The 25312-nt window shown below is 44.7% G+C and overlaps 1 protein-coding gene across 2 annotated transcripts; it reads left to right on the forward strand.

The window, feature by feature from the left end:
• The first annotated feature begins 264 nt into the window (after window positions 1-264).
• Window positions 265-24903, forward strand: PECAM1 (platelet and endothelial cell adhesion molecule 1). 2 transcript variants are annotated; one of them, XM_044297384.1, is made up of 13 exons: window positions 266-461; window positions 563-589; window positions 6894-7187; window positions 7367-7654; window positions 12368-12640; window positions 13880-14164; window positions 20209-20502; window positions 20717-21004; window positions 21167-21274; window positions 23027-23054; window positions 23141-23211; window positions 24601-24657; window positions 24751-24885. In XM_044297384.1, exons 1-13 carry the CDS (start codon window positions 428-430, stop codon window positions 24855-24857), a joined length of 2154 nt encoding a protein of 717 aa, XP_044153319.1. In that variant the 5' UTR covers window positions 266-427; the 3' UTR covers window positions 24858-24885. The 2 variants fall into 2 exon arrangements, with proteins under 2 accessions (XP_044153320.1, XP_044153319.1); XM_044297385.1 differs by lacking the exon at window positions 24601-24657 and having other exon boundaries at window positions 265-461; window positions 24751-24903.
• The last annotated feature ends 409 nt before the right edge of the window (window positions 24904-25312 follow it).

Consider the following 25312-nt stretch of genomic DNA (forward strand, 5'->3'; position numbering starts at 1 on the left):
AGAGGTTGTCACAGCCCCGCCCCCTGCTGATGACATCACTGATATAATGACTTTGTGATCAGATATTGGATCCAGCTCTCCGCTTCTATAAATTTCCAGCTCTAGGTGGCGCTCACCCCTCACCTTTGTGTTATTAGGAGGGGGTGGTAATCACCTCCCAATCATCCACATTGTTTATGAACACATCTTAAGGACTGAGGCAGGAAGAGTCTCTGCAGGAAGAGTGTAGTTTCCCCAGTTTCCTGCGGCTCTGCCTGTGAGCGGAGATATTCGCTGCCTGTTCTGTATTTCCAGTAGCCAGTCCACACTGACCGCTGCCAGGTTATCGTGTGCCCCGAGAACCGGGATTCTGCTGCCGTTTTCGGGATTCTGCTGCCTTTTTTCCTCCAGGATTTTGAGTGGTTTTTTTCCCTTTTCCAATGTGGAGATGTATTTGCCTATAGTAGTGACCTTGCTGGGAGGTAGGTGCTGACCACATCATAATTCTACAATGTGACTGAGATTTTCCTTTTTTATTGAAAAGTAGTGATTTTTTATTTATTTTTTCCTCTTATCTTTCCAGTGTGGACTATTGAAGGACAGACGAGCGGTGAGTAAATACATTTTTGGCATTGGAGGGGGCAGGTTAGTGCACTGTCCTCTAATGTTATAGTTATGCCATAAGACACTCAATCCACGTTTCTGGTGGATGTGATATAAAAGAAGGCTGGTAAAGCTGGGGACATCTTGGAGACAAGTAGATGATATCAAAGAACTGGAGAAGAAAGACTTAATGTGATGATCATCCACATCTACATCGGCTGACTATTATTTCTCCCGACCTCCTCCATACACATTCATTTGGGGTTGAGCCAAGCACGCATGTCTTCTCAATAGGAAGAAGGAGCCACTGCCACTTAGTACCATTGAGGGTAAAGGGTCCAAAATGCCAGATTCTTCTGTCCCATAAATGTCTCCCATCTGGGGAGTTCCCCAGCTTTATTTTTGCTGTTTTATCACATGAGGTGAATGCGCCAGAATTTCCCAGCGCATACATTGAACATATCTGATGTATATCATCCCTTAGGTCTTCAAAGGGCTGATATACATCAGTAACTGTATTAGAAAGCAAGGAAAGGGAGTGATTGATGGAGCTGGCTAAGATGTTGGGTCAAGGGAATATAGATAGTGTTGGTTAAGATGATGTTTCAAGGAGATTTGGATGGTGTTGTTTGAGATGTTGGGTTTAGGAGATGTTGATGACATTGGCTAAGATGTTGAGCCAAGGAGGTATGGATGTTGTTAGTTAAAATGTTGTGTTGAGAAGATGTGGGTTGGTGTTGGCTAAGATGTTGGATTGAGTAGATGTTGATGGCTAAGATGTGGGGTCAAGGAAATGTGGATAGTGCTAGTTAAGATGTTGGGTTTGGGAAAAGTGGTTGGTATTAGTCAAGATGTTGGGTTGAGGAGATATTGATGGCATTGACTAAGATACTGGGATAAGGAGATGTGGATGGTGTCGCCTTGAATAGATCTAGATGGTGTTAAGTAAAATGTTGGCTTGAGGAGATATGGTTGGAGTTGGCTAAGATGTTCACCTGAGTAGATGTTGGTGAAGATGTTTGTTCAAGGAGATGTGGATGGTGTTAGGTAAGATGTGGTGTTGAGAAGATGTGGTTGGTGTTGGAGAACATATTGGGTTTAAGGAGATGTTGATGGTGTCAGGGTAGACCTGCTTGATGAAATGTAGGCTAAACCTTATCTTGAGGGCTCATGCACACAAACAGATTTTTGTTCAGCGTCTGATCTGCATGTTTTGCGGGTCGGATATGAATCCATTCACTTTCAGGAGGCTGCAGAAGATGCGGACAGCACGCCGTGTGCTCTCCGCATCTGTATGTCCGTTCTGCAGCCCAACAGAAAAATAGAACATGTCCTATTCTTGTCCGTTTTACGGACAAGGATAGGACAGTTCTATAGAGGGCAGGACGTTCTGTTCCGCAAAATGTGGAACCCACACGGTGGGTATCAGTGTTTTGCAGACTGCAAAAACTGCACTGGCCGTGTGCATGTGCCCTGAGGAGATGGTGATGGAGTGGAGTAATATTTTCTTTGCATTAGACGCCGGCCCGTTGGGTAAGGCAGGGTTGATCATGCAGCAACATTTTACACAGATAAGAACACAATGTGATGGAAATTACACAGAAAATGACCTCATCTGTTTTTCCAGCTGCCTATGTGACTACACAGCAGGTGGTTTTCAACACCCAAAGCCAGTTACCAATCCATTGCTGCCTGGAAATAGTACAATCTGAGCAGTAATGTCCCACTCAACATCATGTAGCCAACACCGGGGGGATGGGCAGATGGGTGTGGACGTGTGGTGCCATAGAAAATATGACTGTATGCTCCCCCACCTTACAGATATAGCTATTTATACCTACGTAGCTCCTGCAACCATTACCCTAGCCTCCAAAAAAAAAACAAAAAAAAACATTTTTCAAAAAGTCAACAATTGACGTGACTATTATCACAGACTACTGTCATTGTGTGCCTGACACTACCATTCATCTGCTCCATCAGGGGTGGATTGGCCATAGACCTTCATACACTACCATTCATCTCCTCCATCAGGGGCGGACTGACCATAGACCTTACAGGGAAATTTCCCGGTGGGCCGATGCCCAGGTGGCCACCTGAGCCCTCCTCATGCCGGCTACTGGAAGTTTTTGGGGATGTATTTTGTGCTGCTGTTAGTATTTTGTGATGGAATGTGGTATTTGGCTCTGTTGGGTGATATAATGGCCACAATATGGTATTGCTGGCCCTGCTTTCCATCAGTTTGGACCCGACTACAAAACCTTTAGTATTTTTTCCAGGGCCACTTTAAGTTCCCAGTCCGCCCCGGTCTTCCATCATACACATGCAGACAGTAGGAACGTAGATACACATCTGTAGGTTATCATCTAGGCCTGGTCTCAAGATTTTCATATGGTTCCTCCTACCACATCAGGCCTTATTTTTGAAGTCTTTGAAGGACATGTCCACTATTTCTGCGTGTCTCCTGTCAAACATCACCTGAGATGACTGATGGATAAGAAGGGCTGAACAATGGCCAATAGTGTTTTCGTCATGTTCATAATATATGCAGAGATATAAAGATTGGAGGGCACTCGCTGATCTATTGTTTCATGGAATCAGATCATATAAAAAGATGAACACTATTTTATTCTAGATTACATATAAAAATTATACAATTACTGGTAAAAATGTAAATAAAAATAAAATGACAGTAATTTAAAATCAACTATAACAATCTTATTCCTCGTCACTCCGTATTTCATTTGCAATATGTTTTCAGTATCATAGATATAAATGTAATGTTCCGTTCACAGCCGTGTGTTCTAAAGTATTGTTCAGGAGGAGATGGATAGGATGGTCATATATTGTGTTCCTCCAGGATTAGGAAGAAATAAATATACCTGTTATATACAATATATGTTAGATATATGTCCAATCAAGTCCCACTTGGACTGCGATATTGAACAGATATCACTTCATACAGATGGCTCCTGCTGGGGCACAATGTCCGGTCACAACTTGACTTCTAGGAGTTGATTTACTGTATGACTCCGAAAGGTCTACATCAGTTTGCATCAGATTTTATACCACAATAGTTCACTTTATAAATATATATCAGTTTTTTCTCTTTTCTTTTATAGGTATAATCAATGCGATCTCCGCTGCTCCTTTGTAAGATGTTTACTTAATATCCATCAGATTATAGTAGATGGTTACCTTACCGGTACTTGTGTATGTCCGGGGTGTACTGTCCACCACTTTTATAGACTTGAGGAAGCATAGTACTGTCCACCACTCTTATAGGACTTGATGAAGCATAGTACTGTCCACCACTTTTATAGGACTTGATGAAGCATAGTACTGTCCACCACTTGTATAGGACTTGATGAAGCATAGTACTGTCCACCACTTTTATAGGACTTGATGAAGCATAGTACTGTCCACCACTTTTATAGGACTTGATGAAGCATAGTACTGTCCACCACTTTTATAGGACTTGATGAAGCATAGTACTGTCCACCACTTTTATAGGACTTGATGAAGCATAGTACTGTCCACCACTTTTATAGGACTTGATAAAGCATAGTACTGTCCACCACTTTTATAGGACTTGATGAAGCATAGTACTGTCCACCACTTGTATAGGACTTGATGAAGCATAGTACTGTCCACCACTTTTATAGGACTTGATGAAGCATAGTACTGTCCACCACTCTTATAGGACTTGATGAAGCATAGTACTGTCCACCACTTTTATAGGACTTGATGAAGCATAGTACTGTCCACCACTCTTATAGGACTTGATGAAGCATAGTACTGTCCACCACTCTCATAGGACTTGATGAAGCATAGTACTGTCCACCACTCTTATAGGACTTGATGAAGCATAGTACTGTCCACCACTTTTATAGACTTGATGAAGCATAGTACTGTCCACCACTTTTATAGGACTTGATGAAGCATAGTACTGTCCACCACTCTTATAGGACTTGATGAAGCATAGTACTGTCCACCACTTTTATAGACTTGATGAAGCATAGTACTGTCCACCACTTTTATAGGACTTGATGAAGCATAGTACTGTCCACCACTTTTATAGAACTTGATGAAGCATAGTACTATCCACCACTTTTATAGACTTGATGAAGCATAGTACTGTCCACCACTCTTATAGGACTTGATGAAGCATAGTACTGTCCACCACTCTTATAGGACTTGATGAAGCATAGTACTGTCCACCACTTTTATAGACTTGATGAAGCATAGTACTGTCCACCACTCTTATAGGACTTGATGAAGCATAGTACTGTCCACCACTCTTATAGGACTTGATGAAGCATAGTACTGTCCACCACTCTTATAGGACTTGATGAAGCATAGTACTGTCCACCACTCTTATAGGACTTGATGAAGCATAGTACTGTCCACCACTTTTATAGACTTGATGAAGCATAGTACTGTCCACCACTTTATAGGACTTGATGAAGCATAGTACTGTCCACCACTCTTATAGGACTTGATGAAGCATAGTACTGTCCACCACTTTTATAGGACTTGATGAAGCATAGTACTGTCCACCACTCTTATAGGACTTGATGAAGCATAGTACTGTCCACCACTCTCATAGGACTTGATGAAGCATAGTACTGTCCACCACTCTTATAGGACTTGATGAAGCATAGTACTGTCCACCACTTTTATAGACTTGATGAAGCATAGTACTGTCCACCACTCTTATAGGACTTGATGAAGCATAGTACTGTCCACCACTCTCATAGGACTTGATGAAGCATAGTACTGTCCACCACTCTTATAGGACTTGATGAAGCATAGTACTGTCCACCACTTTTATAGACTTGATGAAGCATAGTACTGTCCACCACTTTTATAGGACTTGATGAAGCATAGTACTGTCCACCACTCTTATAGGACTTGATGAAGCATAGTACTGTCCACCACTTTTATAGACTTGATGAAGCATAGTACTGTCCACCACTTTTATAGGACTTGATGAAGCATAGTACTGTCCACCACTTTTATAGGACTTGATGAAGCATAGTACTGTCCACCACTTTTATAGAACTTGATGAAGCATAGTACTATCCACCACTTTTATAGACTTGATGAAGCATAGTACTGTCCACCACTCTTATAGGACTTAATGAAGCATAGTACTGTCCACCACTCTTATAGGACTTGATGAAGCATAGTACTGTCCACCACTTTTATAGACTTGATGAAGCATAGTACTGTCCACCACTCTTATAGGACTTGATGAAGCATAGTACTGTCCACCACTCTTATAGGACTTGATGAAGCATAGTACTGTCCACCACTCTTATAGGACTTGATGAAGCATAGTACTGTCCACCACTCTTATAGGACTTGATGAAGCATAGTACTGTCCACCACTGATGAAGGAGCAGGCAGCTTCGAGACGCTTCTGGATTTGAGGAGACAGTACTTGTATAAAGAATACCATCAGAATAATCAATTTATTGGATCTAATGCAACTATATTCATTTACGACAAGTCGGAGCGCTCCGGACTTCCGACCAATCGGCAGCAGATCACTGAACCTGCCGGCCCCCTGGGAGCACGTGGGACGCCAAAGTCAGCACAACATACACAGATATTAAGGCTGCAGCGATAGTGTAAGAGCCCCACGGACATACACAAGTACCGGTAAGGTAACCATCTACTATAATCTGATGGATATTAAGTAAACATCTTACAAAGGAGCAGCGGAGATCGCATTGATTATACCTATAAAAGAAAAGAGAAAAAAATTATATATATTTATAAAGTGAACTATTGTGGTATAAAATCTGATGCAAACTGATGTAGACCTTTCGGAGTCATACGGTAAATCAACTCCTAGAAGTCAAGTTGTGACCGGACATTGTGCCCCAGCAGGAGCCATCTGTATGAAGTGATATCTGTTCAATATCGCAGTCCAAGTGGGACTTCTTGATCGGACATATATCTAGCATGTACATCTCGAATTGATTTTCTGCGACTGTTGCGTCGCAGTCGCAGCATGTCGCATGTTGCAGTGCGACACCATAGACTGCCATTATAAAAATTGTCGTGCGACATTAGTGCAACAAAATTTCGCGCGACAAATGTCGTCGTGCAGACCTAGCCTTATGCTACAAATTGGCAGGGGTGTGCACCCGTTCTGCGGATACGTATTGGTTGAGCCGCCTCACCAAACTCTATAAGCAAAACAATGTGTATACAGATCACGTATCCATGTCTGGTGGGGAAGAGGATGTTTTAGCTTTCATTCTTCTGAATTTTTCCCTCCATTTTTATCTCCCTTCATCAAGACTTCACAATCAACAGTGTTGAGCTGAAAGCTCTGCCGTCCACTGGACTGAAGAATGGGGAAGCGCTGGAACTACAATGTGTTGTGAAAGTCGCCAAGACCACAGACTTCGTGCTGAACAGCACAATCAGCTTTTATATGGACGATAAAAAGATATACACAAACAGCACCACTGAAGACCAAGTGTCCTACATCATCCCGAAGGTCAGGGTGTCCCATACTGGACAATACAAATGTGATGTCTCCGTTGCTGGCAGGATAAAAACAAGTGAGGATGTAAAAATAAGGGTGACCGGTGAGTACACGAGGGGAGCGCCCTCCAGATCTGCATCCTCATATTTTTGTGAAATGCTAAAGTCTTTGTTTTCCTGTAACATCACAATGATCCTGACCTTCTGTAGATCTGTCCTCGTATAGGCCGACTGTGGAGCACTTCTTCTCTTTTACTGATGCAATGTGTTCCTTCTTCGCTAGGGCTATCTCCTCCTCTCATTCATGTTCCCAAGGATCCGGTCAGTGAAGGAGATGATGTGACCGTAAGATGTGAAGCTCCGGAAGAATGGTCCTACAAGCTGTTCACATTCTACAAGATCAACAAGAACCAGAGGGAGGAAAAACAAAAATCCACCGACACCAACTACCAGGAAGTCCGCTTTATGATCAAAGAAGGAGAGGAGATTTTACAGTTTCAGTGCGATGTCCGACTTGTCCTCCTAAGCGAGAACTCCCCACCTAGCAAAATGGAGACTGTCCCTGTGGTGGGTAGGTATGATGCCTCTCATGGATGTCTAATGTCACCTGCTTGCACAGTCACCACTCAAATATAGCTTGTGGAGAGGTATTCTCCAGGGGACCACAACTGCAAGATCCTGAAATTGACATAAGGGTGTGGGGGGACAGAGGGACTGTGTGTTTCTTACAAGTCTGGGTATCCCCATGATGAAATGATAGGTCAACAGTTTCAAACATTGCATCTGCAACTGCATCCAGCCTCCTGGGTAAGAAGCGGCCAGAAGCATGAACAGCTGATGAAGAAAATAGCAGGCTATGTTTTCTTGGGACACATCTGTTATATAGGTGAAGCTCTCTGCCTGATCATAGAGAGAACAGTGTGGCTATTCAATTACAGCTGCACAGTCCTCTCTATCTCTTCCCTTTGCTCTCTGCCTGATCATAGAGAGAACTGTGTGGCTATTCAATTACAGCTGCACCGTCCTCTCTATCTCTTCCCTTCGCTCTCTGCCTGATCATAGAGAGAACTGTGTGGCTATTCAATTACAGCTGCACAGTCCTCTCTATCTCTTCCCTTTGCTCTCTGCCTGATCATAGAGAGAACTGTGTGGCTATTTAATTGCAGCTGCACAGTCCTCTCTATCTCTTCCCTTCGCTCTCTGCCTGATCATAGAGAGAACTGTGTGGCTATTCAATTACAGTTGCACAGTCCTCTCTATCTCTTCCCTTCGCTCTCTGCCCGATCATAGAGAGAACTGTGTGGCTATTCAATTACAGCTGCACAGTCCTCTCTATTCCTTCTCTGTGCTCTCTGCCTGATCATAGAGAGAACTGTGTGAATATTCAATTACAGTTGCACAGTCCTCTCTATTCCTTCCCTTCGCTCTCTGCCTGATCATAGAGAGAACTGTGTGGCTATTCAATTACAGCTGCATAGTCCTCTCTATCTCTTCCCTTCGCTCTCTGCCTGATCATAGAGAGAACTGTGTGGCTATTCAATTACAGCTGCATAGTCCTCTCTATTCCTTCCCTGCTTATCCATAGGATCAGTGCAGGGATGAAACAGGAAGTAGAGCTCTACAATGTTCAGCTTCCTGCTACAGACATGAGCAGCAGCCTATGTGAGAGGGTTCATGGGGAGCACTCCGTGTTAGAGAGGAGGGCATGGGGAGCAATCTGTGAGAGATGAGGCATGGGAAACTCTGTGAGAAATGGATTATGAGGAACAGTCTATGTAACATAGATAGGCATGGGGAGCAGTCAGTGTGATAGTTGTATGGGGGGCATTCTTTAACATAGCGACGCCATGTAAAGCTGTCTGTGTAATAGAGGGGTAACAGGGAGCCATTTGTGTAACATGGGGAGCAGTCGGTGAGAGAAAATGGGGGGTCACGGGGAGCAGTCTGTGAGAGAAAAGAGGGAGTCATGGGGAGCAGTCTGTGAGAGAAAATGGGGGGGTCACGGGGAGCAGTCTGTGTAACAGAAGGGTCACGGGGAGCAGTCTCTGTAACAGAAGGGTCACGGGGAGCAGTCTGTGTAACAGAAGGGTCACGGGGAGCAGTCTGTGTAACAGAAGGGTCACGGGGAGCAGTCTCTGTAACAGAAGGGTCACGGGGAGCAGTCTGTGTAACAGAAGGGTCACGGGGAGCAGACTGTGTAACAGAAGGGTCACGGGGAGCAGTCTGTGTAACAGAAGGGTCACGGGGAGCAGTCTGTGTAACAGAAGGGTCACGGGGAGCAGTCTCTGTAACAGAAGGGTCACGGGGAGCAGACTGTGTAACAGAAGGGTCACGGGGAGCAGACTGTGTAACAGAAGGGTCACGGGGAGCAGACTGTGTAACAGAAGGATCACGGGGAGCAGACTGTGTAACAGAAGGGTCACGGGGAGCAGTCTGTGTAACAGAAGGGTCACGGGGAGCAGCCTGTGTAACAGAAGGGTCACGGGGAGCAGTCTGTGTAACAGAAGGGTCACGGGGAGCAGACTGTGTAACAGAAGGGTCACGGGGAGCAGTCTGTGTAACAGAAGGGTCACGGGGAGCAGTCTCTGTAACAGAAGGGTCACGGGGAGCAGTCTGTGTAACAGAAGGGTCACGGGGAGCAGACTGTGTAACAGAAGGGTCACGGGGAGCAGCCTGTGTAACAGAAGGGTCACGGGGAGCAGACTGTGTAACAGAAGGGTCACGGGGAGCAGTCTGTGTAACAGAAGGGTCACGGGGAGCAGACTGTGTAACAGAAGGGTCACGGGGAGCAGCCTGTGTAACAGAAGGGTCACGGGGAGCAGTCTGTGTAACAGAAGGGTCACGGGGAGCAGTCTGTGTAACAGAAGGGTCACGGGGAGCAGTCTGTGTAACAGAAGGGTCACGGGGAGCAGTCTGTGTAACAGAAGGGTCACGGGGAGCAGTCTGTGTAACAGAAGGGTCACGGGGAGCAGTCTGTGTAACAGAAGGGTCACGGGGAGCAGCCTGTGTAACAGAAGGGTCACGGGGAGCAGCCTGTGTGAGATAGGGGCGTGTGGAGACATCTATGTAACACAGAGAAAGAGACATGAAGAGCACCATTTGTAAATGAGAGGGTCACGGAGAGCAGTCTGAGAGAAAAGAGGTGGTCATGGGGAGCAGTCTATAAATGAGAGGGTCATGGGGAGCAGTCTATAAATGAGAGGGTCATGGGGAGCAGTCTGTGAGAGAAAAGAGGTGGTCATGGGGAGCAGCCTGGGAGCAAGATGAAGGTATGGAGAGCAATCTGTGTAACATTAATGGTAACACTCCTACTGTGTGGTCCACTGTTACCAGCTGAGGTACCACTACTGTCTTGAGCACAATATCGGACACTTCTGGCCTGCTGCTACTATTGTTGGGCGCACCATTGTTTTCAGGGGTGCTGTATTTTTTGGGGGGACTATAGTTATGGCACCATTATATCTGTATTTTGAGCCACATGGCTGGAAGAGGTCATCATGGCTGTGTGGGCCAGATGGAAAATATGGGGAAAGTCACTGGATGTAACTGCACTGTAATCACTTACCCCAATGTTCTCCAAACTGTGGCTCTTCAGCTAGTGCAAAACTACAACTCCCATCATGCCCTGACATCCATTGGCCATCAGAGCATGATGCAAGGTGTAGTTTTGCAAAAGCTGGAGGGCCACAGTCTGGAGGTCTGGAGATCACCGACTGGCCTCTACCGCTATGTGGTCACCGTATGGCGGTAATTTTGTTCTTTGTACAGTACAGTTGTTTTTATTCAGTAACCATATGGAGGTATTATTCAGTCTATATGTAGTGGTAATGGTAGCGTTCAGGGTGAGGCGGTATTATTCTGTCCCTAGGTAATAGTAGAGGTTATGGTGAGCTGGCATTATACAGTCACCTTGTAGTGGTCATGGTGTGGCGGCATTATTCAGTCACTGTCTGGTGGTAATGGTAGTTGTCATGGTGTGGCAGTATTATTTGCACCTTGTATAGTAGTATTGGGCTTTGTATAATGCATTTTGTAGGTTAACATTTAATCACTGTATGGCGGTAATATTTGGTCCTGGTATGGCGGTATTATGTAATAAATATATACAGTATATAAATCTATTGTGTGTGAAGGGAACATATGTCATGGTGATTGCACCCCGGATCCTTTCAGACCCTCTCTGATTGAATGTGACTGCTGTTGGTACAGTATTTCAGCATCTGGGTCCCCGCTTTAATGTTGCCCGGGGCCACACTTTGTCTATAGCAGGCCCTCTGTAATGGCTCCATGTGCCTGCATTATGTGGGCATTGGACATATTATATTAGCTCTCAATATCGGTCATTTTTGGACACTAGACGTATTTGGGGTCATTTATCAGACTGGTGTACAGTAGGACTGGCTTAGCTGCCCATAGCAGCCAATCAGATTCCTGCTTTCACTTTGCAAATGAGCTGTCAAAAATGAAAGGAGGAATCTGATTGGTTGCTATGGGCAGCTAAGCCAGTGCTACTGTACACCAGTCTGATAAATGACCCCCATTATCTGTATATCACAGTATTATATGGGCACATTACATACGGTCCCTGTTTGCCGGTATTATATAAGCACTGGAAATATTAGACCAGCTCCATATGAGCTGTTGCTATACTTATGCTGTATGGCAGTATTATTTGGGTACCGGACATATTTTACTAGTTCTTTACACTGGTATTTCGGCACAGGATGTATTATATTAGCTCCATACCATTTAGACACTGGCGGCATTATATATTACCTCCATATTCCTTCACATTAGCGCCATATGTATTAGGTACCTGCTGTTTTATATGAGCTCCATATGCTGGTATCATTTAGACACTGGCGGCATTATATAGGCTCCTGGTGTGGAGTTATAATATGAGCTGCATATGTCAGTATTATTCGGGCACTGGACATATTATATTAGCTCTACATGCCCGTATTATTTGGGCACTAGTTGTATTATATTAGTTCCATATACTGGTATTATTTGGGCATTGGACATAATATATTAGGTCTACATGCCACTTTGAATTTGGCACTGGAAACATTAATTAGCTCCATATAACGGTATTATTTAGGCACAGTACAGTGTATATTATATTGGCTCTGTCAGTATTATTTCAGTGTTTATTATATTAGCTCCATATGGCGGTATTATTTAGGCACAGTACAGTGCATATTATATTGGCTCTGTCGATATTATTCCGTCGTTAGCTCGACATGGCGCATTTTCTGGTGACACTACTTGGTTTTCTTTACAGCTCCGTTTTCTGTGCCAAGAATCGAGGTCTTGCCTTCGCTCAACTTCACGGAAGGAAACAACATGTCGGTGAAATGTTCCTTTCAGGAAGGCCGTAAACGTTCCCAGGACATGAAGCTCACCCTGCAGAAGGACGGTCACATCATCAACAGCTCCACCACAAACACGCTCTCCTATTTTCGAGTTGCCACTGTAGACGACATGGGCAACTACACGTGTAAGGTGGAGAGCAAAAGAACCTCCAAGTCCAACAGCACCAAGATAGACATAGCTGGTAAAGAGCGCCGCCATCTCACCAGTCCATCATGTCAGGCTCCATTATCTCACCTCATAGCCAGGATACTTCATGTCTGAACCTCCAGTCACAGCACGGCTGCATTCACAATTCTGCTGTTACAACACATTATATCCACCAGCCACATCCAGAGCTGAATTCACAATTCTGCTGATGCACCATGTTTTATCCACCGGACGCATCCAGAGCTGCTGCATTCACAATTCTGCTGTTACAACACATTATATCCACCAGCCACATCCAGAGCTGAATTCACAATTCTGCTGATGCACCATGTATTATCCACCGGACGCATCCAGAGCTGCTGCATTCACAATTCTGCTGTTACAGCACATTATATCCACCAACTGTACATCCGGAGCTGCATTCACTATTCTGCTGTTACATTTTGTCTTAACCTCCAACCTCTTTCAGAGCTGCATTCAAAACGATGCTGTTACATTGTGTCTTATGCCTAAGGCCTCATGCACACGACAGTATTTTTTTCACGGTCCGCAAAACGGGGTTCCGTTGTTCCGTGTTCGTTTTTTCTTCCGTGTGTCTTCCTTGATTTTTGGAGGATCACCAGACCAGAAAAGTGAAAAAAAAAAAGTCAAGTTTGCCTTCAAAATGATAGGAAAAAAACGGACACGGATCACGGACGCGGATGACAATCTTGTGTGCCTCCGTGTTTTTTCACGGACCCATTGACTTGAATGGGTCCGCGAACCGCTGTCCGTCCAAAAAATAGGACAGGTCCTATTTTTTTGACGGATAGGAAACACGGATCACGGACGCGGATGACAAACGGTGCATTTTCCGAGTTTTCAATGGGTCCGCAGAAAATCACGGAAAACAGAACAACGGACACGGAACACAACAACGGTCGTGTGCATGAGGCCTTAACCACATCCAGAGCTGCATTTACTGTTCAGCTGATACATCATGTCTTAACCTCCAACCACATCTAGAGCTGCATTCACATTTCTGTTGTTATAACATGTCTTTACTTTCAGCCACATCTGGAGCTGCATTCCTAATTCTGCTGTTATGTGTTGTCTTGTGCTAAACTCGCATCCACAGCTGCAAGGCATAATTCTGTTGTTACGCCATGTTTGAACCTACAGCCACATTCGGAGCTGCATTCACAACTCTGCTGTTACACAATGTATTAACCTACAGCCACATCCAGAGCGCTATTTGTAATTCAGCTTTTTCAGATATTGATGTCCTTTTCAGAACTCTTCCCAAGACCCGTTCTAACGCTGGAGAGAAACTCTAAGAATGAGTACATCAAGCAGAGCGACTACATAGTCCTGAAATGTTCCGTCGCCGCTTTATCCTTCGAAGAGTCGAAGAGTCTGAAGTACAAATTCCTAGTGAACGGAGGAAAGAGAAGCTTCACGAGGGGTGGAGGCAGGTTAGAGATGACCGCAGAGGAGAGGTACAGCGGGTCCTACGTGTGCCAGGTGACCATATCCAACATCACGAAAATAAGTGAACCCCTGGAGATACAGATCTATGGTGAGTACGCTGGCGCCAGAATTAAACGGCCGGCGTCCAATCTCCTGTGTCTAGTAAACGATGTGATGTGCGCCAAATTTGCACGAAATTTGTTTCCTCACTTGCCAAATTTGAAAAGTGGGTGTGGCCTCAGAGGAGGCGTAGGCCTAAACTAAGGAGAATGGCGCAAATTTATATATATATATATATCATCCAATGGCTGAAACTTGTGCTGATTTTATACTTAACAGCAAGCAGAGTGGGAAACTGAACCATTACTTCTGCAGCACGCCCCTCGTATACACCAGACAGGACGGCGTTTCAGTCCTGTCATTGGGACTATGCTCAGACACCGGACTCCATGTGGCGTGTATATATATATAATACAATAGACACCATAGCGCGGCATCAATACCGTCACTCACGGGGATTTCATCTACCATCATTATATGTAATAGTATTAATAAGTATTAATTATATTCATCAGTGTAACAACCTGCGGATATACGACCCATGTTGTGTGTAAACTAATGGCGCTGCGCCTGTTCCGTTCACACGTGACGACACGCGGTAAGTGTGCGGAGTGTGGTCGGCAGTGAACTCTGAGGTCCTGCACGGATCACATGCACACGCCGCATATGTCTAATGAGCCAGTACTCGCAGTATAACTAATGACCCAATACTCGCAGGATAACTAATGAGCCAGTACTCGCAGTATAACTAATGAGCCAATACTCGCAGGATAACTAATGAGCCAGTACTCGCAGTATAACTAATGAGCCAGTACTCGCAGTATAACTAATGAGCCAGTACTCGCAGTATAACTAATGAGCCAGTACTCGCAGTATAACTAGTGAGCCAGTACTCGCAGTATAACTAATGACCCAATACTCGCTGTATAACTAATGATCCAGTACTCGCAGTATAACTAATGACCCAATACTCGCTGTATAACTAATGATCCAGTACTCGCAGTATAACTAATGACCCAATACTCGCTGTATAACTAATGATCCAGTACTCGCAGTATAACTAATGACCCAATACTTGCTGTATAACTAATGATCCAGTACTCGCAGTATAACTAATGACCCAATACTTGCTGTATAACTAATGATCCAGTACTCGCAGTATAACTAATGACCCAATACTCGCAGTATAACTAATGAGCCAGTACTCGCAGTATAACTAATGACCCAATACTCGCAGTATAACTAATGAGCCAGTACTCGCAGTATAACTAATGAGCCAGTACTCGCAGTATAACTAGTGAGCCAGTACTCGCAGTATAACTAATGAACCGATACTCGCAGTATAAACCAGTACTCGCAGTATAACTAATGACGCAGTACTCACAGTATAACTAATGATCCAATACTCGCAGTATGTCTAATGAGCCAATACTCGCAGGATAACTAATGACCCAATACTCGCATGATAACTAATGACCCAATACTCGCAGGATAACTAATGACCCAATACTCGCAGGATAACTATGACCCAATACTCGCAGGATAACTAATGACCCAATACTCGCAGGATAACTAATGACCCAATACTCGCAGGATAACTAATGACCCAATACTCGCAGGATAACTAATGACCCAATACTCGCAGGATAACTAATGACCCAATACTCGCAGGATAACTAATGAGCCAGTACTCGCAGTATAACTAATGACCCAATACTCGCAGTATAACTAATGAACCAGTACTCGCAGTATAACTAATGACCCAGTACTCGCAGTATAACTAATGACGCAGTACTCACAGTATAACTAATGATCCAATACTCACAGTATGTCTAATGAGCCAGTACTCGCAGTATAACTAATGACCCAATTCTCGCAGTATAACTAATGACCCAATACTCGCAGTATAACTAATGAGCCAGTACTCTCAGTATAACTAATGACCCAATACTCGCAGTATAACTAATGAGCCAGTACTCGCAGTATAACTAATGATCCAATTCTCACAGTATAACTAATGAACCAGTACTCACAGTATAAACCAGTACTCGCAGTATAACTAATGACGCAGTACTCACAGTATAACTAATGATCCAATACTCGCAGTATGTCTAATGAGCCAGTACTCGCAGTATAACTATTCTCGCAGTATAACTAATGACCCAATACTCGCAGTATAACTAATGAGCCAATACTCGCAGTATAACTAATGAGCCAATACTCGCAGTATAACTAATGAGCCAATACTCGCAGTATAACTAATGACCCAATACTCGCAGTATAACTAATGAGCCAGTACTCGCAGTATAACTAATGATCCAATTCTCACAGTATAACTAATGAACCAGTACTCACAGTATAAACCAGTACTCGCAGTATAACTAATGACGCAGCACTCACAGTATAACTAATGACCCAATACTCGCAGTATAACTAATGACCCAATACTCGCAGTATAACTAATGACCCAATACTCGCAGTATAACTAATGAGCCGATACTCGCAGTATAACTAATGATCCGATACTCACAGTATAACTAATGAACCAGTACTCGCAGTATAACTAATGAACCAGTACTCGCAGTATAACTAATGATCCAATACTCGCAGGATAACTAATGACCCAATACTCACAGTATAACTAATGAACCAGTACTCGCAGTATAACTAATGATCCAATACTCGCAGGATAACTAATGAACCAGTACTCGCAGTATAACTAATGAACCAGTACTCGCAGTATAACTAATGAACCAGTACTCGCAGTATAACTAATGAACCAGTACTCGCAGTATAACTAATGAACCAGTACTCGCAGTATAACTAATGAACCAGTACTCGCAGTATAACTAATGAACCAGTACTCGCAGTATAACTAATGAACCAGTACTCGCAGTATAACTAATGAACCATTACTCGCAGTATAACTAATGAACCAGTACTCGCAGTATAACTAATGAACCAGTACTCGCAGTATAACTAATGAACCAGTACTCGCAGTATAACTAATGAACCAGTACTCGCAGTATAACTAATGAACCAGTACTCGCAGTATAACTAATGAACCAGTACTCGCAGGATAACTAATGACCCAGTACTCGCAGGATAACTAATGACCCAGTACTCGCAGGATAACTAATGACCCAGTACTCGCAGGATAACTAATGACCCAATACTCGCAGGATAACTAATGACCCAATACTCGCAGGATAACTAATGACCCAATACTCGCAGGATAACTAATGACCCAATACTCGCAGTATAATTAATGAACCAGTACTCGCAGTATAACTAAACTTACTATTTTTGCTGATGAGTAGCAGAATTTTGACGCCTGTAACAGGAAAGGTCCATTCTGAAACAAATGCGGCGATCTTGGGGTAAACCGAACGTAATATCACCAGAGCCGGCTGTATAAAGATAAAGCCGGGGGGATGGTGTTCCTGTGCTCCGCAGTGCACCCCTATACTGTTACCACCGTAGCCCGCACATCCCCCCACACACGGAAAAACGTGCACAGAGAGCTGCGCTGCCCGCACTTTACACCTGACAACCTAACCCAAAAAATAAAATGGTGTTCTGAAGTGTAGTAAAAAGGAATTATCACCGAATTGTGCCACCCCCGAGGGGAATCGATAACGCGCCTGAGGACGTCTCAGGTCGTCACCCAGTGTCTGCGTTTTCCACACCGGACATATCCGACCGGCGACATCTTCCCTATGTTATTACCTCCCAAAACCAATTGGTGTCACCAGTGGGGCAAAGACCAAGTCCTTTTTCCAAGACTGTCCCTCGTGTGTCAGTGAGAACATGTGAAGAAGCATTTGCCACGGTTTGTTGTTGGGAGGCGTCTTCTTTTTCCGAGCGTTCTTACTTCTGTTTTTTATGGTATCTGTTCCGCTTTCTGCCTGCGCGTCAAGTGGATTTTTTTCTGTGTAAAAAATAGTTATGTAAATCAGCAACAACAATTTGAGACGTACAGTATTTTTAGTAAGTTTCTACGCTGTATTTACTTTAAGAATCTTCTGCATTTCATTTCATTTCTGCATTTGGTCTTACACGCAATTTTCTTTTTGCATGTGATTTTTTTAAAAAAAAATTTATGTAAATCTAGGGGACCGCCATGGGGTCCAACATGGCCCCAACAAATGCCAACATGGTGGTCACTGACATGGAGGAGACATTAATCTATGCGTGCCACCGCTTTAGGCGTGTCCTCAGGTGGGGGCGATACATAGATGATGTTTTTATGAATTGGACAGAATCTGAGTTGGATTTACATTCATTTCATACATTTTTGATTAACATCGATTCTAGTATTCAGTTAACTCTAGAATGTTCTTGTGAACACATACATTTTTGGGATGTGGAGATATCTGTGAGGGACAAAATAGTGACCACTGAATTATTTAATAAGCCCACGGACAAAAACACAATGTTGAGATATGACCTCCTAGGGATATGTTCAAATCTTTGCCATATGGTCATCTATTGAGGGCAAAAAGAGTAGTCAATGATAACGCATGATTAGAAGTGGCCATTGATCAAATGATCGGTAACTGTAAATCGAGGACTTTCCAGATCGTGTGTAACCAGCGACACTGGAGAGAGTGAAGCAAGTCCTTCCATATCCCAACTACTGAATGAGCAGATGTCAAGAAGGGGTAGTGATAGTGAAGTGAGTAAGAACACCACAGATATCACCACATAACGGCTTCTCTTGACAGCCACCTCGGCAAAGACTATCGGTGGACAGATCAGTGCGGTCTTATTTAACGCCTAGAAGATCGGGCAATTACCAGTGACCGCTTTATACCGCCTAATACAGGTGTGAGATAGAGAATGGAGCTCTCCTGGACTTGTGGCTCCACACACAGAATAGGTTTTATGCTGTCCTCGTTCTATCTTCTATGTTGGAGAAACTCCTGATCTGGTTCCATCTTGAAAACAAGAAACTCCTCCTGATCTGGTTCCATCTTGAAAACAAGAAACTCCTCCTGATCTGGTTCCATCTTGAAAACTCCTCCTGATCTGGTTCCATCTTGAAAACTCCTCCTGATCTGGTTCCATCTTGAAAACAAGAAACTCCTCCTGATCTGGTTCCATCTTGAAAACAAGAAACTCCTCCTGATCTGGTTCCATCTTAAAAACAAGAAACTCCTCCTGATCTGGTTCCATCTTGAAAACAAGAAACTCCTCCTGATCTGGTTCCATCTTGAAAACAAGAAACTCCTACTGATCTGGTTCCATCTTGAAAACAAGAAACTCCTACTGATCTGGTTCCATCTTGAAAACAAGATGGAACCAAAATCGATCTACTATTCGAAAAACCGTAAAGACTTGCCGGTGTCTAAACACTTTGTAGAGGTGGACATTCAGGAGACCATTCGAGGTTTGCAGTTTATAGATCACATTCCGGTCTCGCGCAAGGGGGCGATCGTATGAAGGCCTTAAAGAGGCGTAACGCAGAGTGGATTTTTACATTGCTATGTTGACTATAAACCATGGTCGTGTATCCGAGGTGTTTCACGGGTCGCTTCCCCCTCTTCTCTGTGTTCTGTTAGGAATTCCGAACACTCTGCCGTCACCGACCCGCAACATCTTCCAGTCAGATACCAGTAGATACTTCTTTCCCATTTTCGGAGGTTAGATAGTTCTTTAGAAGTAACAAAATTAGGGAAGATGTCGCCAGTTGGATATGTCCAGTGTGGAAAACGTAGACACTGGGCAACGACTTGAGACGTCATCAGTTGCGTTATCGATGCCCCTCGGGGGTGGTTATTTTTTGGGTTAGGTTGTCAGGTGTAAAGTGCGGGCGGCGCACTGTGTACGTGTTTCCGTGTGGGGGGATGTGCGGGCTACGCACTGCGGACCACAGGAACACCTCCCCCCTGGTAGAGACCATAGGAGTCTGTCAGGACTGAAACGTCGCCCTGTCTGGTGAATAAACGAGGGGCGTGCTGCAGAATTCCACGGCTGCTCGCATGCTAGTTTTCTTTGGATATATTTAGCGCTGCTTGAATTCTGGTGTGTTATATATATCACATTATATTTTTTATATTTTTTATATTTTTTTTTATATTTTTCTTTTAGCTCCGGTAATTAACCCCGTACTGACTCACATTATGAGGAGCAACAAGTCGGCGGTCCTTGGTGACCCCCTGGAGCTGACTTGTCGCTGCGAGTCCGGGACACCGCCCATAATGTATACCTTGCTCCTGGGGAACGATGTCCTGGAGACAAAGACGGTATATGGACACATGGGGGCCCGATTTCTAGTGAATTCCTCCAGGTCACATGACCACGGGCAATTCAGGTGCCGGGCGATCAACCGCAATACTGGGAATAGCACGATGTACAGCAATACCGTGAATGTCACCGTCATCAGTAAGTAACCATTGTACAGGGAGAGGTGGGTAAGGACGTGCAGTGGGCGCGATGGGGTGGAGAAACGATGGCACACGTACACATCTTGTGCTCTAGTCACATCCAAAGCTGCATACATAATTCTAATATGCGGTGCTATGACAAGTGGTAAAATGTGAACCAGCTTAGGCTGTGATTGGAGCAGACACCCTCCATCTTTCCTCTTCTCCCGCAGTCCCTATCAGCAGCGTAGAGCTGACCATCATCCAGCCCAACGGCGACGTGGAGGAGGGCGCCGAACTCTCCCTGATTTGCCAGGCAGAGGACGGGACGCTGCCAATCACCTTCCTCTTCTATAGAAAGAGAGGAAGCGAGATCCTTCTGCGGAACGTGACCGAAGCGAAGCAGCTGCACGCCTCCCACCAAGTGCACCCCTTCAGCAAGAATGAGGACGGCGCCTATTTCTGCGTGGCATCTAACCGGGCGCTCAAGGAGGTCAGGAGCGGCTTTACAGACGTCAGAGGTCAGAAATCTGCAAATGGGCGGGGTACAGGGGCACACATCTTATGCTCTACTCACATCCAAAGCTGCTGGTTGTGTGGAAAACCCCATTAGATATATCTGAGTTAAGAGACGGGGATCCCCATTCAGGTCCCTGGCTGAACGGAGTGTTTTTTTGTTTTAGCGGTCCTCGCCACGTGGAAGAAGGCGGTTATCGGAACGTTTGTCTTGCTGATCATCCTAGCCGCCATTGCCATCTGCGCCTACATGCACACGGACAAGAAGAGGAAGGGTAAAAGCTGCGGGGGGCAAATATTTATTCTAGATACAGTTAGGATGTTGGCATTTGCGTCATGTCCAGAGAGGGCGTGCGAATCACGTGGCACAGCGCCGCGTTCATGGAAAGATCTCAGTTATCTGGTGGACTAGGGCAGTAACGGGGTAATATTATCATGCCTGGTGGTCTCAGGTACTGAAAGGATTAATGCTATTATCCCTTGTGGTCTAGGGCAGTGAAGTAGTTAGTATTAACATCTCTGGTGGTCTGAGGCAGAGAAGGGGTTAAACATAACATCTCTGGTATCCAGGGTAGTATAGGGGTAAATGATAACAGCCCTAGTGGTCTAGAGTAGTAAAATACCCGGTGGTCTACACTAGTATAGGGGTAAATTATAATAGCCCAGGTGGTCTAAGGTAGTATAGAGTAAATAATAACACCCATGGTGGTCTGTAATAGTGTAAAACTAAATTATAGCATCCCTGGTATTCTAGAGTATAGTGGTAAATCATAGCATCCCTGGTGGTCTAGAGTATAGTGGCAGATCATAGCATCCCTGGTGGTCTAGAGTATAGTGGCAGATCATAGCATCCCTGGTGGTCTAGAGTATAGTGGTAGATCATAGCATCCCTGGTGGTCTAGAGTATAGTGGCAGATCATAGCATCCCTGGTGGTCTAGAGTATAGTGGCAGATCATAGCATCCCTGGTGGTCTAGAGTATAGTGGCAGATCATAGCATCCCTGGTGGTCTAGAGTATAGTGGTAGATCATAGCATCCCTGGTGGTCTAGAGTATAGTGGTAAATCATAGCATCCCTGGTGGTCTAGAGTATAGTGGCAGATCATAGCATCCCTGGTGGCCTAGAGTATAGTGGTAAATCATAGCATCCCTAGTGGTCTAGAGTATAGTGGTAAATCATAGCATCCCTGGTGGTCAGTGTATAGTGGTAGATCATAGCATCCCTAGTGGTCTAGAGTATAGTGATAGATCATAGCATCCCTAGTGGTCTAGAGTATAGTGGTAGATCATAGCATCCCTGGTGGTCTAGAGTATAGTGGTAGATCATAGCATCCCTAGTGGTCTAGAGTATAGTGGTAGATCATAGCATCCCTGGTGGTCTAGAGTATAGTGGTAGATCATAGCATCCCTAGTGGTCTAGAGTATAGTGGTAGATCATAGCATCCCTGGGGGTCTAGAGTATAGTGGTAGATCATAGCATCCCTGGTGGTCTAGAGTATAGTGGTAGATCATAGCATCCCTAGTGGTCTAGAGTATAGTGGTAGATCATAGCATCCCTGGGGGTCTAAAGTATAGTGGTAGATCATAGCATCCCTGGTGGTCTAGAGTATAGTGGTAGATCATAGCATCCCTGGTGGTCTAGAGTATAGTGGTAGATCATAGCATCCCTGGTGGTCTAGAGTATAGTGGTAGATCATAGCATCCCTGGTGGTCTAGAGTATAGTAGTAAATCATAGCATCCCTGGGGGTCTAGAGCAATGAAGGGTCATCTCCCTGTACTGAAGGCTGCAGGACCCCTTACTTCTGTGGTTGAGACAGACCCTGGATCATCAGCTAACCACAAACCAGCTCAGACATACAGTGAAGTCTGCAGGGTCTGTGTAATGTATGAGTCCAGCAGCAAGAGACAGTTTGTATGGCCCCTGAGGGCCCCTGAGGGCCCTGGTGCAGCTGCCCTTACTAGTGATACACGTGTCTGGCCGGACGTGGAAATCCTTCAAGCTTCATCTTCTTGTTTTCTTCTTGCAGGAAAAGACATTTCCTCAGCAAAGAGCAGGTAGGACGCACGCCATCATGGCCGCCTGCATCCTCTGGTCGGGGTCCCTCTTCATCTTCTCATGGTCTCCTCTCTCTGTTCACCAGATCCTCAAAACCTGTGACCACAACAAAGGAGAAGCCGGCGGTGGAAATGAAAGCGGGGGAGCCGCACTACGGTAAATCAGCCAATAAGCTGCGGTCACATGCAGAGCTGCACTCACCATACTGCTCATATATCATGTGTTATACACCGGTCACATCCAGAGCTGCACTCAGCATACTGCTCATATATCATGTGGTATACACCGGTCACATCCAGAGCTGCACTCACCATACTGCTCATATATCATGTGGTATACACCGGTCACATCCAGAGCTGCACTCAGCATACTGCTCATATATCATGTGTTATACACCAGTCACATCCAGAGCTGCACTCACCATACTGCACATATATCATGTGGTATACACCGGTCACATCCAGAGCTGCACTCACCATACTGCACATATATCATGTGTTATACACCGGTCACATCCAGAGCTGCACTCACCATACTGCTCATATATCATGTGTTATACACCAGTCACATCCAGAGCTGCACTCACCATACTGCTCATATATCATGTGTTATACACCGGTCACATCCAGAGCTGCACTCACCATACTGCTCATATATCATGTGTTATACACCGGTCACATCCAGAGCTGCACTCACAATACTGCTCATATATCATGTGTTATACACCAGTCACATCTAGAGCTGCAGTCACCATACTGCTTATATATCATGTGGTAAACACCAGTCACATCCAGAGCTGCACTCACCATACTGCACATATATCATGTGGTATACACCAGTCACATCCAGAGCTGCACTCACCATACTGCACATATATCATGTGGTATACACCAGTCACATCCAGAGCTGCACTCACCATACTGCTCATATATCATGTGTTATACACCGGTCACATCCAGAGCTGCACTCACCATACTGCACATATATCATGTGGTATACACCGGTCACATCCAGAGCTGCACTCACCATACTGCACATATATCATGTGGTATACACCAGTCACATCCAGAGCTGCACTCACCATACTGCTCATATATCATGTGTTATACACCGGTCACATCCAGAGCTGCACTCACCATACTGCTCATATATCATGTGTTATACACCGGTCACATCCAGAGCTGCACTCACAATACTGCTCATATATCATGTGTTATACACCAGTCACATCTAGAGCTGCAGTCACCATACTGCTTATATATCATGTGGTATACACCAGTCACATCCAGAGCTGCACTCACCATACTGCACATATATCATGTGGTATACACCAGTCACATCCAGAGCTGCAGTCACCATACTGCACATATATCATGTGGTATACACCAGTCACATCCAGAGCTGCACTCACCATACTGCACATATATCATGTGTTATACACCGGTCACATCCAGAGCTGCACTCACAATACTGCTGATACTTCTGCATCCCTGGTACCCTGCAGTCGGCCTGTTTACCTGTGTGACCCTATTATTTGTCTAACAGGTAAGGTTGAAAATGAGTATGAGCTCCACATACTGAAGACAGCGGAGGAAAGCCCAGGTATGAGGATGCTGGGGGCAGTAGTCCTGGAGGCAGATCTGAAGTGATCCATGGGGCGTTATACGACCGTAATGTGCATTTCATTCTATGCAGGAAACAACCAGCAAAACCACCAGGTGGACCAGACAGAGGGCGACAGGGCCAGTCCAGACGCCAACCCAGGTGACCCGACAAATCCTGGACATCACCATCCCCAGTGACCCCAAAAATCATATTACCATCCCCGGTGACCCTAAAAATCATATACCGTATATTACCATCCCCCGGTGACCCTAAAAATCATATATATTTCCATCCCCCGGTGACCCTAAAAATCATATATATTACCATCCCCAGTGACCCTAAAAATCATATATATTACCATCCCCTGTGACCCTAAAAATCATATATATTACCATCCCCGGTGACCCTAAAAATCATATATATTACCATCCCCAGTGACCCTAAAAATCATATATATTACCATCCCCTGTGACCCTAAAAATCATATATATTACCATGCATTGTATCTGTCACTCGGGGGTCTGGGAAAGATGGGTTTCCTGGTTTGATGCTGTGCGCTCCAGGAATGGCTTCCTCTCCTGAGACACATTGTTCCTAGATGTGACCGGGGCCGGACCGTCTTTCCAGTGCCACCCGGGCACACTACATGTAG

The sequence above is a fragment of the Bufo gargarizans genome, chromosome 6 (assembly GCF_014858855.1).
Source record: "Bufo gargarizans isolate SCDJY-AF-19 chromosome 6, ASM1485885v1, whole genome shotgun sequence".
Classification (NCBI taxonomy): domain Eukaryota; kingdom Metazoa; phylum Chordata; class Amphibia; order Anura; family Bufonidae; genus Bufo; species Bufo gargarizans.